This window comes from Megalopta genalis, chromosome 19, assembly GCF_051020955.1.
Source record: "Megalopta genalis isolate 19385.01 chromosome 19, iyMegGena1_principal, whole genome shotgun sequence".
Taxonomy (NCBI): domain Eukaryota; kingdom Metazoa; phylum Arthropoda; class Insecta; order Hymenoptera; family Halictidae; genus Megalopta; species Megalopta genalis.
Window position 1 is genome coordinate 1,676,819 of NC_135031.1, and position 16,470 is coordinate 1,693,288.

The 16,470-nt window shown below is 36.6% G+C and overlaps 1 protein-coding gene across 1 annotated transcript in view; it reads left to right on the forward strand.

Moving 5' to 3' along the window:
* The window catches only part of MESR6 (misexpression suppressor of ras 6), a 657,659-nt gene extending 641,417 nt beyond the window's left edge, over positions 1-16,242 (forward strand). The window contains exons 5-6 of the mRNA XM_076527384.1: positions 12,372-12,590; positions 16,034-16,242. Coding sequence (XP_076383499.1) covers positions 12,372-12,590; positions 16,034-16,163 — 349 coding nt within the window. The 3' untranslated portion in view covers positions 16,164-16,242. The remainder of the gene's footprint in view (positions 1-12,371; positions 12,591-16,033) is intronic.
* Positions 16,243-16,470: the final 228 nt, after the last annotated feature.

The window sequence follows — 16,470 nt, forward strand, 5'->3', positions numbered from 1 at the left end:
ATGAGTACAGGAAAGACCAAATCGTTCCTGTCGCGTCACTGGTACGAACGGCGAGGGGGGGGGGGGGGGTACGGGTCCGTAGTCGGAGAACAGGGTTCGAAGTTGGAGCCTCCACCCCTTTCGTCCAGTCGCGACCGCCCTCGATCAAGGATAATTGCATTAATTTATTCCCGATCTGCCGCAGAAATTCCAGATCCTCCGAGCTAATTACGTTATTAAACGACCCTGCGCCTCCCACCTCCTCGGGATTACGTCTCTCGATAAAATTCCTCGAGGAGCAAAACGACCGGCCCAACCGCCTCCCGCTCCCTCTGCTCTCTCATTCTCTCTCTTTCTCTCTCTCTCTCTCTCTCGTATTTCTCTCTCGCGACTGTTAAATTGCAATTTGTACGAATCACGACCGCGGAAATGCACCCCAGGACGGGGACGTTGAAAGAAGTCGAGAGTTCTTAAAAAATTATTACTACCCCGCCACCGTCCTCTCTCTGGCCCGTATCATGGGGCGACTCGGCATTCACCCGGGATCGATAGAGCCCAGTGACAAAGGAAAAGTTCGTTAAGCCGTTCCCGTACAAATTGTCGATCGCGACCGCAATTAAGACGCCGCGCCGCGCCGCGCCACGAAATTCGACGACTTAAACGGCGCCCCCGCCTCCGGAACTTCTGCGCCGAATCAAATAGTCACGGGAACGTTATTGTAACGCAAAAATGATTGTTACTTAATTAGTGAATTTAATGTTCGTAGCAACGGTTGGAGAACGGTGCAGTAAAGACAATGCCTTCTCGTCGGGCTTTGTTCTGCAGATTTCATAGTTGAGCAACAAAAGACAGCAGACCTCTGTGGCGCGTCTTCAAGTTTCGTTGTGCAGTGAAAATATTATTGGCTAGGTCTGAGTCGAGTACAACAGAACACCATTTATACGAATTCGGTGGGAGACAACCGGTTCATATAATAGGAGTCCGCTGATCATCCCCACTGCTTCTAACTTTTCGTTCAAATCGCCAGAGCGCGCATTCAGATAAATGAATTTAAGCAAACAAACAAAAGAAAACGTGCCGAATTTACATTTATTTACGTTTCCAGTACCTAAGTGTTCGTTTAATTGGGACAACACTCAACAGCACAGTCCGGTAAGTGGGAATTCAGCAGAAGTTCATTAAATCGAGCATTGCACAAAATTTCGTTCCAATAAAAGGAATTCAGATAAATGGATTTTTACTGTAAACTCAGTGTCGAACAGAGCTGTGTCGAATCGCGATTAGAACTTAATTCCACTGGATTTTTCATTAATATTTTTAGATGGTTGCCCACCTAATAGTTTCCTCGCCTAAAAGAAACGGGTTCTCCAGATAGGGATAGCGTGGGATTATTCCGGGAGGCTGATCCACCTTGTTTCCATCGAGATCGTGTCTTGGAATAGTTTAAGACAGCTGATGGCATCGCGCAGGATATGATTTGCATATGGTCCTGATTTTGGGCACATCCGGATCGCGTTGTTCGTTTCGGCAGGATCGAAGACGTGCAACCCTTCCACGACTGCCGCATGAAATTTATAATTAGTAGGGGCTGGCCGGATGCAAATGCTCGCAAAAATACCAGCGGCGTATTACGTTACACGCTTTTCAATATTCCTGCAGGAAACTATTCTCACGATTATACAGGGTGGCCCACCAAGAACTGTCACTTAAATTACTCGAAACCAGTCTCTTCTACAGAAAGATATTTCAAACAAATGTTGTAGGATATACAATGTGGCACACGCTGACATCATTAATTTTTTTCTATATTGCTGTTTTATCGAGATTCGAAGATCTCTTTGAGCGTGCGTAATGTATAAAATTTGACTCTACTACTGGATAGAGTATATAAAACTAAGTAAAAAACTGTCAGACAATATGGGTCCAAAAATCAATACTTATTGAGATATCGATTAACTTATATTCAATCTAAAAGACGCTCGAAATGTGTTTCATTCTTATCAACTCACGTAATTACACGAAAAAAATTAATTATATCAGCGCGTGCCTCATTCCATACCCTACAACTTTTGTTTTAAACAATTTTCTATAGAACAAACAGTTTTCGAGTAAAGGTGACAAATCTTGGTAGATCAACCTGTATTTTATACTTCGTGGATTATTTCTCCCTTTATGGACAGAACATTTATTTTCAACGTTTGTATATTAACGATAGAATTCGCAATAGAATTTTGTCTACATTTCTTCCCCGCCATCGATTTCACTAACTTCGTTTCAGCCTTTTTACAGTTCTGCTTCAGCGATAATCTTTCTATCGCGTCACAGCGATAAAAAAGAAGGTATATTGAGAAGAGGATAGCACGGTACATAAAGAGAATCATGGTTAGGCTAATAAATTGCACAGCCGTGCACCTTTTTCTCGTCGTTGATCCGACTGAGAAGCTAAGCGATTGAAATTCCCTCCGTTTAATTGGTACCGGTCGAACGTTTCAATCCAGCAACGGAATTCGCCGGGAACCCTTTCCCATAAAATTAATTAATTAACGGCCGATCCGACGACAACTGAGAGTATACACTCCGTGAAAAATTGTCGCACGAACGTTCCGCTTCCGTCTGAAAGCGAAGCAACGAGGGCAACACGTAGGGAAAGGGGGCTCTGTGCCCCGCTGAGCGAAAATTTGCATACGCGTACGGTACTCTAATTAGGTTACGCCTAGAAAACGGGTTGAAGTTCACACACTTCATTAGAAATTCGAAAGAGCCGTTTCGTTCTGATGTATGCGCCCTTTCTTCTTGTTTTCATCTACCCGTAACTCGACCCTCGTTCCTTCTACTGATAATTGAATACGGAAGACTCCTCCGGCGTTCAAGGTTTATTCTGGGTCGCAACACTCGCATCTTTACCCGTTCAAATGGATCGCAAATTTTGTCTCGAATTAGAAAATAAAATGTCGAATTGGGACAAATATTTCAATCGTCGACCGATCACGCGTACATCTATGAAATTGTTTTATTTTCAAAAGTAATTTCTCGATTTGAAACATAGTATACCTTACACGTCAAATTAAGAAGTGTAACATTTTTCTGAAAACAAAAGTTTACTAAAATACTTTCGCACGTTAAATTTAGAAGAGAAGTTGCAGAATATTTCCAATGATTTTACACTCAAGTGCAGGACGATTTGTAAACCATGGAAAATTGCTACAGGGTAAATTTTGCTGGGATTATTGACGATCTCAGGGTACTATTGCAATGTTAAACAGATTTATTTCTCTTAGAGATATCAATAAGATAAAAAAAAACATTTAAACTTGTAATAAAGTCTAAGAAATATTAATTTTCCAAAAGTTAATTATTTTGTACGTATTGCGAGTGGTGCGTACGACGGAATAAATAATTTGTCGATTTCTTGAAACGTGTTCAGCGTGAAAATTGAGAATAATCGAAAAAAGGTAGCGGAAGGAACCTGCAGTCGATGATCTCTTGGGTTCGAAGTGCACGGTGCATCGAAGCGCAACCTGCGTGCCCCTCGGTGCAGCTGAATGCATCGTGTATCGACAATAGTGTCGATGGTTCGATGGGGATGAATATCTATTGATTGCCAAAGCCTCCCCTCAAAATCGCTTCGATATATAGTCGTATACCTGCCGCCACCCCAAATATGCTCGTGCTACCTGCAAGTATGCAGCAAATTATCCTGTTTTCAGTGACACGTGCCCCGAGTCAGGTACATTCACTCTATTCGGCTGTCCTTTTCACTTTCTAATAGCCAATATCGATAACCATGCACTAAATTGTAGCTTAAATTCTACAATTACTAAATCCTCATGCGAATTCCTATTTTCATATTTCATTTTACACAAACTAGAACAAGAGAAAATTTCTATTCATTGACTACAAGATTCCTTGCAGTAAAATTTAAATAAAAATATTAATTATTATTCCGACTAATAATTACTAAACTACGTATCTTTACGTAGAATGAAAATTGCCTACATCGATTGCAAGAAACAAGTCAAATTGTTTTCATAAGATAGCATGAAATAGTTTTCATAATTCATAGTTTTCAATCATTTCAATGAGCTGAAATTATCGATATTTTTAATAATCGATATTCTTAAATTCTTTACATTTTTTCACCATTCTACGTTTCACTACGTTTCTACGCGTAAGTTTCTAAAATGTAAGTAAACGTGCATGCTAACAAAAATTAATTAGACTAATTTTCTTCATTGTATTAATCATATCCCACGTTTACTACGAAGAATTTTCTAATCGATGTAAGAAAATCAAATTTTCATAAAACAATTTTTAAAGAAGTAAGAATTTATATGAAGATCCACAGTTTAGTCATTAGTGCACAAAATCCACGATCTAGCAACATTTCTAATATTTTCGACATTAAAAGTGCATCAGAATGAGTCAGTGAAGTATTCGATTACTTTACGAAACGTAATTTCTATCGTCACATTTTTTCTAAGAACGTCGTTGTACTGTATAAAGAAAAATGAAGAAAAAAATCGTTTCATACTCACCCATCTTGACGGACATCGATGTTTCATAGTAATCTCCATAATATGAACATTATAATTTGGAGCCCGGTCGAATGCATAACGGGCGCACGTATTAAATAGCCGCAACCAGTTTTTACCTCGACGATCACACGCATGATCGCGGCTAGATCCACATCCATTAAAAATTGGTAACTCTATACCAGGGTATTGTCCTAACGTGCGCTCGCTAAACAGGCCTGAAAAGTTTGCTCAGCTATGCAGGAGAGGCCAAGAAAGCGATACATTTATTATGCAGCCGCGGCCAAACGAAACGATACATTTACAATGCAGGATCGCTAAACAATGTTTCGAACGGGTTTTTTTTCCGAGTATGTTCATACGCTTCCTGTCACGTTAAATATTCTCGAATATTGCCCCTTCCATTTCGTGTCAGTTCATATTCATTATGCAAGTTTCTATTATCATAAGTTATGGTAGAAAAATTATGATTTAGAATATTTATAATATTTTTCCTAGAATGTCGCTGTTTTACCAATTTCTGTAAATATCGCTGTGCTTGGGAATTTTTATCTCGGAAACCGTTCGGCCGATGGAGTTCAACCTTTCATTCTTTCAATCGAGAATATCGGATCTATTTTAACAATTTAATACCATTCGGAAAGTCGATACATATCGAATTGTTTTCAGCGACTCCATTTACGCCTAGAAAAACTCAGATTAGTCACTTTTGGCCAACAGTATTTGAAAACAATCGCTTGTAGCTTTGTATTCATGTATTTTTTGTATAATTAAATTGGATAAGATATAAAAAGTTAGTTTCATCAGAAACTAAAAAAACATTGATGCATCTTATCCCGTTCAAAAATGACAGATTTTTGGCCGCAGAGACTCCAGGATTTTCCACTACGTGGCGTATCGAAATTGTCGCTTTTTGCCATTATTAGAGAATTTTAGTAGAAATTTCCATTCTTATAAACGATTTTAGTTATATTAAAATCAGGAAAAATATCTTTTGATCTCCGGAATCTCAATCACCAAAATGATAAAAGAAAAATATGAATTTTTATTACTGCGCGCATATTTCTTCACTTCACCAATTTGCAGACGCAATAAATTTATTAACATCCGCAATTTAATAATTCTAAATAATTTATTTTACAGATACGTCTATCCGGATATTATTCTCCGACCACGGTTTACATTCTGATAACGAATCCCATACGAATATCCGACCAAAACGAGAATTACATTTCGCTTTTCCTCTGGAAGGAAACATATTCGCTCGACGAATATTCTAATATCGTTCGGAGTATCGATTACGTTCGTGGAAGCTCGTTACAGAACAGTGAGAAAGAGGAAGATAGAAAGAGAGAGAGGAGAGGAAAAGGCCCCCTCGTATCCGGATACACGTTCCTGTCCTGTCAGTCGTATGTCAACCCTCGTTGTTTTTTTGCCGCGCTCTTAATAATTGATCATCTGATTACGATACATTATACCCCCCTTTTTTCTACTTTGGTACACCGTCAGAGAGCATTATTCGTGCACCGAGGGAAACGGAATGAGAGAAAGAGAGAAAGAGAGACAAAGTTTTTCTTCCGTCGGCCGGGCGAGGGACGATCATTTGCATATAGGCCCCCTTATCGACAAATACACCGGGGGCGCCCCTCGTAATGAGGGCTCCCTCCCCTCGCGCTTCATCCCTCTTTCCTTTATTTTTTTAACGTGGACCGCCATTGTCCGTTAACTCATTCGACGTGGCAGCGTGGACCAGCGCTCGTATCTCCCTTCCTTCCTCGTTATCCTCTTCATCTTTCCTTCGCCTTCTCTTTGTCTATCTCTCCTCTCTCCCGCTCTTTCTCTCGCACACTTCGGCTGTCTTTCTCTCTCTCTCTCTCTCTCTCTCTCTCTCTCTCTCTCTCTCCTTCTGTTACCGTTCGCCAAACGTGTTAAGTAGAAAAAAACTGACAGGGTCGAACCAGTTGCACGTCAGAAAATATGAATCATAAAGATAGAGAGCTGCTGCGAGCGTGAAACAGTCCGCGAGATTCCACTGTGACATCTGCTTTTTCAGATAAATATTAGAGAAAAAAACTTACAGGGGAGAACTAACAGAATGGAGTTAGAATTGCTGGATACCTAAGAGCGACTCCGGTTGATTAACCGCTTATGTGAGTGGTGTACGGCAGTTTATGAAAACTAAGGATTGTTGAACGTTAATCTTTTCGTTAGTGTGATATTTAGACAGCGAATTTGTTACAGTTACGGCAAAATTGGGTAGTTGCAATTTAAAATGGTGTACAAATTATAAGCATTTTAAACCGTCGAGATATTATTTTTAATCTATTTAATCTTTTGTTGCTACTCGGTTTCTATTCCTTGAAATTAATGCAGATAATTTTTATTTTTAAATAATGCAAGAGAAACAATTATTTTGTGGTTGATGTATCGTGGCTCAATTAACTCCAAATGAAGAAGTTTTTATACAATTTTAATACTGGACGAAAGTTACCGGGCGTAGAATTATTGAACAAGTGAAATATTCTGCAAAATTATTAACTGATTTTCTTATAAAACACAATATAGGTCCAAGAAGTTCCATTGAGCAGAACGTATTCGTTTTATGAACATGAATTCGCGTAAAATTGAGAATCTAAACAGAAATATCTCCAAAAATTATTGTTATCTATTTTATGATATTAAATTATTGTATTTATTGTTCACATGGAGATCGGTATCTAACCAGTGCACATTATAACGAAACTTTCTTATGAAACGAAATTTCCTTATAGTATCGTTTAACTACATAACGTAACGAGAATGGTAACCGCAATCTATTTTGCATAAACAAGACTACATATTAATCATCTTAACTTCTTGGTATTGTTACTTAACCGCGTGGTAGTTAAAAAATTCATAACTAGATTGCAGACTTTCTATGATAAAAATGACTAGAAAACGTAGCGAAATGTAAGCACAATTAGACAAATTTAAGAACACCGTTCTCCTAAAATTTACGAAAATTAGTCTATCAAAATAATTAAGAGAAGACATATAGTTTTATTTAATTCCAATTTCCAACAATTGAGTTCGAATCATCTGTTTACTTTGCACAAAGATCCGCAGTCTATTCGTAACTTTCGTCGCAAACCGGCTAAGCCGCGATTACCATTAACTATTAATAATGAACTTCGAGGCTGCTGGTATTTTGCAGGATTTTCTGGGCGGTTCAGTGGCAGTGAAGTACTGTACACGGCTGGTTTCGTATCCTCGAGAGACCGATCGTTACCGACTTCGTTACACAACTGTTAGGATAATCTGCGGCGAGAATCATGAGCCGTGATACATGTACACGAGCATGTATAGGTATGTCCGGCCCCGGGGGTGAGGGCAGGTGTACTCGCCGAGGGAATAATTAATATTCAGCGAGGAAAAAGTGGGCGAGAGCCAATGATGGTCTTCTCCGATGAACAGTTAGCGCGTTAGCGAACGGGCGCATCGTTTCTACTTAGACACGCAGCTGGTCCTTTCAAGAAAGACACCGGAGTCAATTATGTTCATCTGCCTGTTCTTCTCGTATCGTAATTGTTTAACATTCGATCGACGATTTCATGCGATCGATCTTACCCTACATTGGTCGTTTGCGCTTCCTAATCTACCGGCGAGTAGAGAATTCTCTTTTAGGCATAGACACTGAGTCAGAACTTGCAGAAATTGCCATTTCGATGAATTTAATGACCAAGCTGTGTCTCAAATCGTTGCAGTCGAAGAGACACGATATTCAATATTCTATAAGTCGAATGGCGACTCTGAAGCACCGCTAAAAATTGCTATATCATCTTTCAAAGTAATTTCTACGTTATTAAATTGGTTTATATTGAAATAATTCTTAAAAATGTAAGTATTGTACGAGCAAATAATCACAATTTCATATGTATGCAATTCAAAAATTATGCGTAATGAAAATACTATACGTTGGAAGAAATACGTTAATTTTTTAGTTAAAATAGCTTCGAGTGAAAATAGTTAACATAACAGAATAAAGTTGAATATAACAAAATAAGCTTTAAGTTTTAAGTTTTAACTGGAGAAAATGAGAAAATGGAAAATTGTTAACTAAGTCCAATATGGATAAATAAAGATATGAATGATAATAATAATAATAATAATAATAATAATAATATAGAATATTTAGAGTTCATACGCGCTTAGATTAAACATTGAAAAATACTATCATCACTGACATAACATTTGCGAGTTTATAATGAACTAAAGTAAGATGCGTTTTTATTTTGTCATGTAGACGTTTTAATGAGAACAATGATTTTAACAATCCTGGAAGTTGATCAAGCATATTTATTTCCCAAACGAGGCGGAACAATAAAGAAATTTTATGGGAAAATTGAATACAGTGTTTGAAAATTATTCGGAGACCGTAATTAGACGTAATGCTAGGGTGTTCATTATGAAGCCGTGAATTTCAGAAATTCGCGGTGCAGGCTTATGCTTTCGTAAACGGATATTATCTGTAACGAGCGGTAATCACGGTGGCGTGCCAAACCGTTCAGCCGCAACACTTTCCTACAACGCGCGTTTTAGTGAATATTTATAATTACGCTGTTGCCTGATAGTCCTCGCTCTCGCATTTCAATGTATCCATTTCAAGCACGCGATCCGCTGAACAATACCCGCGCTGTGTGTACGATTTTATTTATTCACTTAACTGAATAACAACGAAAATAAGTATACACTGGTGCTGAATTAATTAGTGATTTAATTAGAGAGCGAAATGGGAACACTATAAATTCTCTCACAAAGGATATAAATCGTTACTTGTTTAAGAAATAAAAGTGCTAGTGAAATTCGTATAAGAATATATGCACTGTGCATGCAATATCGTATTTAGAAATTGCGATACTGTCATATTAATAGCACCGAATAAAATAATTTTCACTTGATGTCCATATTTTCAAAAATTAAAAGATAAGAACATCAAAATCGTTTAAAAATCAAAGAGATAGTGTTGACATATGATAGTGATGACATATTCACATTTTGGGGGCTTTTTGGAGCGTAATTAAAAGAAAGAGACGTCAAAAACTGCGAGTGTGTTGGTAGTACGTTCGTCAATTTAGAACACAAAGAAAAGTTTGTGTCAAAATCTACGCGATGTAGCACAGTGGCGTGTTCATATTTCCAAGGACTCTTTAGGGGATTGAAAGTACTGTGCCCTGGTTTGCTCAACGAAACTTTGGTAGAAGCACGGTTACTCGAAAAAGAAATTTGTACAGTGTAGTAAAACTCTAAACCATTTACATGTAATCTGACAATACGAATTGTACAATCTTAAATGACATAACTTGGTGCCACTAGACATAGAGACATGTTTATAATGAAACCTAACATCAAAGCTAGTATTTCTATTCATTCTTTTCTCAACCATTGTACTCCACGCATTTCCCCAGGTTTTAATTAACGCTAGAATTAGCGAGCACTAAACGCGACTAATGTATATTATTTATTAACAACCACAAGATCGAATTAATTTAAACTTCTTACGATTTCTATTATATATGTAACTTGTTAGTTAAGTCCTGTGTCGGTCACATATGGATGACACTAATTTTTGACTAATTTTCGAAATTCACTTTTATCGCAATGTATTCGAACAAACTGAATTTTGCAAAGACGTTTAGACGTGCAGAATAGTTAAAATGCCATCCACTATGTTAAACGTTAACTTTTCAGTTTTCGATTCATTAATTAAATTAATTCGATTTTGTGAGAATTTATACAATATTAAGAAAATGAACTTAATTCACATGTCAACTAATGGGCACAATTGTCAAAATCTTTTATTCGTTAATTCTTTTGAAATTTCACAGCAGTATAATAATTTAAAAAAAAACGGTTGAAATAGATCATTTACCAAATAACTCTGAATACTTGGCCTAAAGTAATGTGTTTCGAAAATTACTGTAAAACGCCCAGATCTGAAAGAAAGGAACATCAAAAACTGCGGAGCCGACGCGACGGTAAAAGCAGCAAATGCGATTCAACGGTCGCACAGCAGTCCGTTAACACACATACCGACAATCTTCCGGCGGAATCTCGGTAGCCTTGATAACGAAAGCGTGTACGGAGGCGCACGTAGCTCGCGCTGCAGGACGAATTGCAGCCGCAGAAAACGAGGAAAACTTGGGATCAGATAAGGGCGAAAGTGGAGGCGAGCGCGGGGCATAAAAGGAGTTCGAGAAAAAGAGATAGCGGAAGAGGGACGGTGGGAAGCGGTGTACAAATTACGAGCACCCGGAAACTGGTCTCGTGGCCGTGTTAACTTCCGTCGCGTGCCCCCAGGAAATGCCTCAACTTTTGCAGCCGCGTGTTATCGTCCGCGCATTATAAACTTTCCATTGCCCCGGCCTTTCCCTCTCTATTCCTTTTCCCTTTCCTTGTTTGCCTTCATTATTTACGACACTTAAACAAATTTTACGCGGCAACCTTGCCGCTCGCGTCCCGTCGTTAACGTGCTCGAAAGTGAAACACCTTCGCGAAATCTTCGCGATCGCATTTCTCCATATTTCTGTCTATTTGGCAAACTTTGCCGTTTTCTCAGTACCCGAATTTCATTTTAACCTCGTACGTTGTTAACTTTTATAAATTTATCAACGCTTCAAACCAGATGGTTTAGTTTGCAAATACAATATTTATACCATGTATTGATCAGTGTGATTAGTGTTACAGGGTAGTGGTAAGGGACAAATTTTTAACATGCAAGAAAACGAATGAATTAACAAGATCCACTAACGCGTAATTTTTATGCAAAATAATAATTGTCTGCACTAATTACAAGACACAGGAGTTGCATCGATATTTATTTGATTTTTTAAATGTTCACTTTAATAAGTGAATCGTTCATTTTAATAATTCGCTTGAATAAGTTGAAAATAGTGTAATAGTGTTTTTAAACTCTTTAAATATTTATTATAGTCTTGTATTTGATCTATTAATATTTGTCATAAATTCATAACATTCATGGACTACTAATAACTATTTTTATTTTCCATTTACAGTGATTGATGTTTCAGTTGACAAAGCGAACTTTTTCTTTAATTCTAATAATTTATTGCTAGATTTATATCTAGATTTATATCTAGATTTTATATCTAGATTTCTAAAAAATGTTGTTCAAAAATATTGTAAATGCTTTTTAGATTTTTTACAATTGGGATTGCACAAGAAGGAATAATAAAAAGCGGAAAACAATACTTGGCTTTTGAAAGCTTTGTTTGGATTACGTTTGTTCTCACAATTTCGGCATTGTCGTATAACATGGTTCAGGTCTTGAAATTCTGCTTCTGACTGATCGTCAGATCATTATTTATATTTTATGAATTTTATTGCCATTTATTAACGAGTAGATAGAAAAAAGTACCATGGAATGGTTGGAATAGCTACAAAAGAAAAGGAAAAATAAAAAATAGGATAAACTAGAAGACATGTCAAAGAGTAGAAAAAATGTTCAATAGATCAGATAGAGTAGATAAAAAGATTATAGAAAACACGGAATAATTGGAAACGGGTGAATAAACAAAGTTTATAAATCAAAACAAATTCCTATACTGAATAAATAAACAAATAATATTGTCGTTTATCGTCCCACAAATTTGAATTTAATTTAGCCCACAGTGATTCGATAATATTTTGTACAATTGTTTATCTGAATTAATAAATCAAACTCTGAAACTTTCAGTAAATGTAATTTGTTTAATTTGATTTAAATTTAACTTACGTTTGAAACAGTGTGAGTGAATGATTGTTACCTAATTATACAACGGAGTATACGTAATGTACGAATAAACAATGATGTTCTATTTTCAGATACGAGGCAGTGCAGCTTATATATCGCGAGTTGACAAGCGTTTACAAGCAATCGGACATCGATTGGAAGATTATACACGATGCAGGTTGCACCAGAGACGACACCGATTTGCCACATCACGTAACTTCTCGTACGGATATTGATCGGTTGATCACGGTAACATTTAGGTCGTTTTTGACGGCTCTACCCAACCCACCAACGATCGTGACGATTGCCAGGTAACAATGGAAGATACCTAAATAATTTTCAATATTGTTTAGAATTTTCAATAGCGCGTATTGTTCAAAAGAATAAAATGGCCGTGCTGCTTCGTTTAATTTGACTTACAATTTAAAGGCAACTTCAATAAATTAAGATGAAATAAAAATTTAAACGCTATATAAATTAAGATAAAATAAAAATTTAAACACTATATAAATAATTGGAATTTCTAACACGGATGAGTGGAAAGCAAATCAATCACTAACTATAGATAAAAATAACATCACATTTTTCTAACAGTCTTAACAAAAGAATTATTTTGACTTTAATGGATATTGATAATTGCAACAAACTGCACAATGAAATAAAAGTCGGTCGATCAACTTTTAATATTTAAAAGATATCTGTTTATGAAAATGCAAATATTTATATAGGATAAATAGAAAAATCTAATAAGAGAAGACCTGGAGGATCAATATAATAAACATATTATTTTGCCAGGTTATTTTAATTAAATAATATTTTATTAAGTAATGTAGAGGACCGATGATTCTGTAAATGCACAAAATCCGCGATTCAATAATCAATATTTCTAATTTCTCCATAAATTGCAAGACCCAGGATTCTTATAACAATACCCTTAACAATATTAATCAATTGAAAATAATACGACAGTATTTCTGAATTCTCTCAATATTTTTAATATGCTCACACATAGCAGATCCAAGAATACGATTACGATGAATTCCGCAAAAACAACTTAATTCGGGTTAAGATGTTTTGCCACCGAATGCCTTATTTGTATCTTGCATAAAGATCCACAATTTGCTCATAATCGGAAGACGAGTGTGACCTTGATAAACAAATGAGAGAGAAGTTTTCGATGTATGTTAAACGTGGTCTTCTCCATTTCCTTCGAAAACGCGGGGTTGAAGCCGCAGATGGCGCGACCGAAGATGCTGAGGGGTTGAAAAACGAGAAAAAGGGAGGACCGTAAGGGAGACATGGTTGGGCCGGGCGAGGGGTGGGTTCGTGGAGGTTCGGGTACCCTCAAGCCCCACCTCCCATGTGGGTAAGGGATGGCCTCCTCAGGGGTGTACAAAATCAAACGGACCGACCTTTCGGCGGCCGTTGTCAGATGTCTCTGTCTTCAATGTCCTGCGACAGATGCTAATTATTCCTTTATCTTCCCGCCACGCTCTAGTTGGCTGGATGATTAAGGCGAGACGCGGTAATCCGTTTCTCAATTTCTGCGGCCCCGTAATAAACACCCCGTACAAACACACACACATACACACACGCACATATACACTCCGAGGAAATTGTAATTTATGAATTACGCGCGGGGGTGCGGATAAGCGTTGCGAGCTCGTTCCGCGGGAAACATTCGTCCCCTTTATGGATTCTTCCGAATAAATACTTAAATCTCGTTTTCGACAAAATGTGCTCTCCTCTTAATATTTTATAACGATCCTTGTTCATTGTCCAGTCTGTTTTATGGAATGTTAATTATCCCGCTGGAAAGTCTTGTTTATATTAATGCGTGGGTGGGGGCACTATTATTTGTTGCTTTTTATTTCTTTAACGCGACTTATGGTAAAATGACTTGGTTGGATAAGCAACGAGGACAATTAAAATTATTTATTTGATTTAATCTTTTCATTACATCAATAAACTGAAAATTGCGATTGTCGTGATGGCGGAATTATGTGAATTTCCAGTTTATGATTTATATTCAATTAATCCAAGTCGGTTCATAAAGTACGAGAAAGATTTCTACCACATTTATTAACTCTTGTATTCTCAAAATTTAATACGAACGGTTCAGAAGCCAATCAGTGCAAGTCTACTTTTCTTTGACAATGAGTTACGCAATGAAAACATTTCATCATAGGATCTTTCGGCCGATAAATCAATGTAGTCGATTCCTTCATAAATAAACAATAGCTTATATTGATAGATTATATTAACCACGGAATGATTAAACAAAATTTAAAAAATTATAAGAAAAATAAAAATAGAAAAAATAAAATAATTAAATATTAATATTAGTTCTTTTTATTTAATCATAATAAAAATGATGCCTTGCATTATTAGTAGTATTGTTACTGTTTGCAGCTAATTTACAAAATCCTTAAATATCTCAATTTTCGGGTTAATGTAAGCTAAATATAATTAACAATAGACTTATCATAAATAACTGAAAAAAGAAGTTACCTGAGGAAAGTGGAAAAAATAAGGGAAGTCTCTGAAAAGCTGGGTCAGAATAGACCCCAGCACAGCTACAGTAAGTTGGAGAAAGGAAATGAGTGTAAGAGAAAATGGAAAACTATTTAAAACGTCGAAAGCCTGTAAATTATCGTTTAATAAAGGGATTGCGTGGGCGAAAATCGCAAAGAGAGAGAGCCGTAAACGGTTGATTTGGCGCCATCTCGCGATGGAATTAGGGAAACGCTATTCGGAATTCCGGCTATGCGAGAAAAAAAATCGATTTCATCGTGTTCGGCCCACTTCCAATCCCTCGCGATTCACTCCGCTCTGCTCCGGCACGCCTCGCTTCCGGAGAAGACGCGAAAACGCTGCCGGATGTCGCCTCTGGACTCCACCGAGGTTCTCTAGCGGCTTTCCAAGCATTCCGAAGAGAAGCAAAAAGCAAACAACGGAGGAAATCAAATTTACCCCTTAATGAAGCGTAAAACTCGTTACATCGGCAAGCTTTATCAACCCCTCAATTATTTGAATCCTTATTTCACGTTGCTCAATAATAGTCTCCTATTAACCCTTGGAAAACTGAAGTGTCTAGCTACAGTCGACGACGCGAATGTCCATTTAGATCATGAATTATCAAATTATTTTTATCCGTTAGCCGGATATGACGAAATAACTATACAACATACAGTTTGACAACTATGAAATAATTATTTCTATTTGTATTAATTCTTTGTACATCGTAAATATTTGATTTATATATTTTCTAAATATTTTCTATAAAATATTTTGTCAAAATGTACAGTCAACCAGTGAAGAGCGATTTTTTTGTATTGCTTTAAGCGTGAATAATATAATATATTCTGAGACTAATATCACTCCGAAGGAGAAAGGTCCCATTGTGAAACGAATTGAATAAAATTTAATTCCCCGGTTAACAGGTTAATTATGTTTTTGAAGTCCCTTCTTGTTCAATCTAAAGCTATCACTTCAATTTTATCGCCACGAACTGAAGGAATTCTCAAAGATGTTTAACTCTTTGTTCTCTTTTTGTAAATCAAATTGAACATTTACTCGTGGCACAGTTCAATTTTTAGCAATTTATTAAATGAATACAAATTCAGCAATATAAACATTGTTAGAAATTGCAGTATTGCAAATTTTATTAGAGTCGCTGTTCGAGTGCAAAGTGTTAAGCAGAGGATAATTGTTTTGGATTATTGTACAAATTATTTGAATTTCGTTGCTTCAGGTCCAGCGATGATGATTATTGTCCGCCGGAAGATGTCGATTTTATACAAGTAGGCGTGCTCGAGGAGCTTCGACAACGCTTAGGCGACATAGACATTCAACTATCCTATCAGCAAGAGGAAACATTTTAATTCTTTTATACAATAATAAATATTTTATCCTTCAAAATGTAATGTAATACATTGATTTGAATAAAGATTTTTTTAACAAGCATAAAAAGATAATTTCTATTTTCTAGATTCTTTCTTAAAAATTAACATCGAAAGAAATTACTCAATAAACAATGGAAACACTGTATTCTATAATTTTTATTTAAATCGATTATTTTCTGAATTAATTTCTGCGCAAATAAATTCGAACAACAAATCAGTTCTTGCTCGAATGAATTTTTATTCGAATGAAATCTTATTCAGGCAAATTGTTATCTAGATATATTTT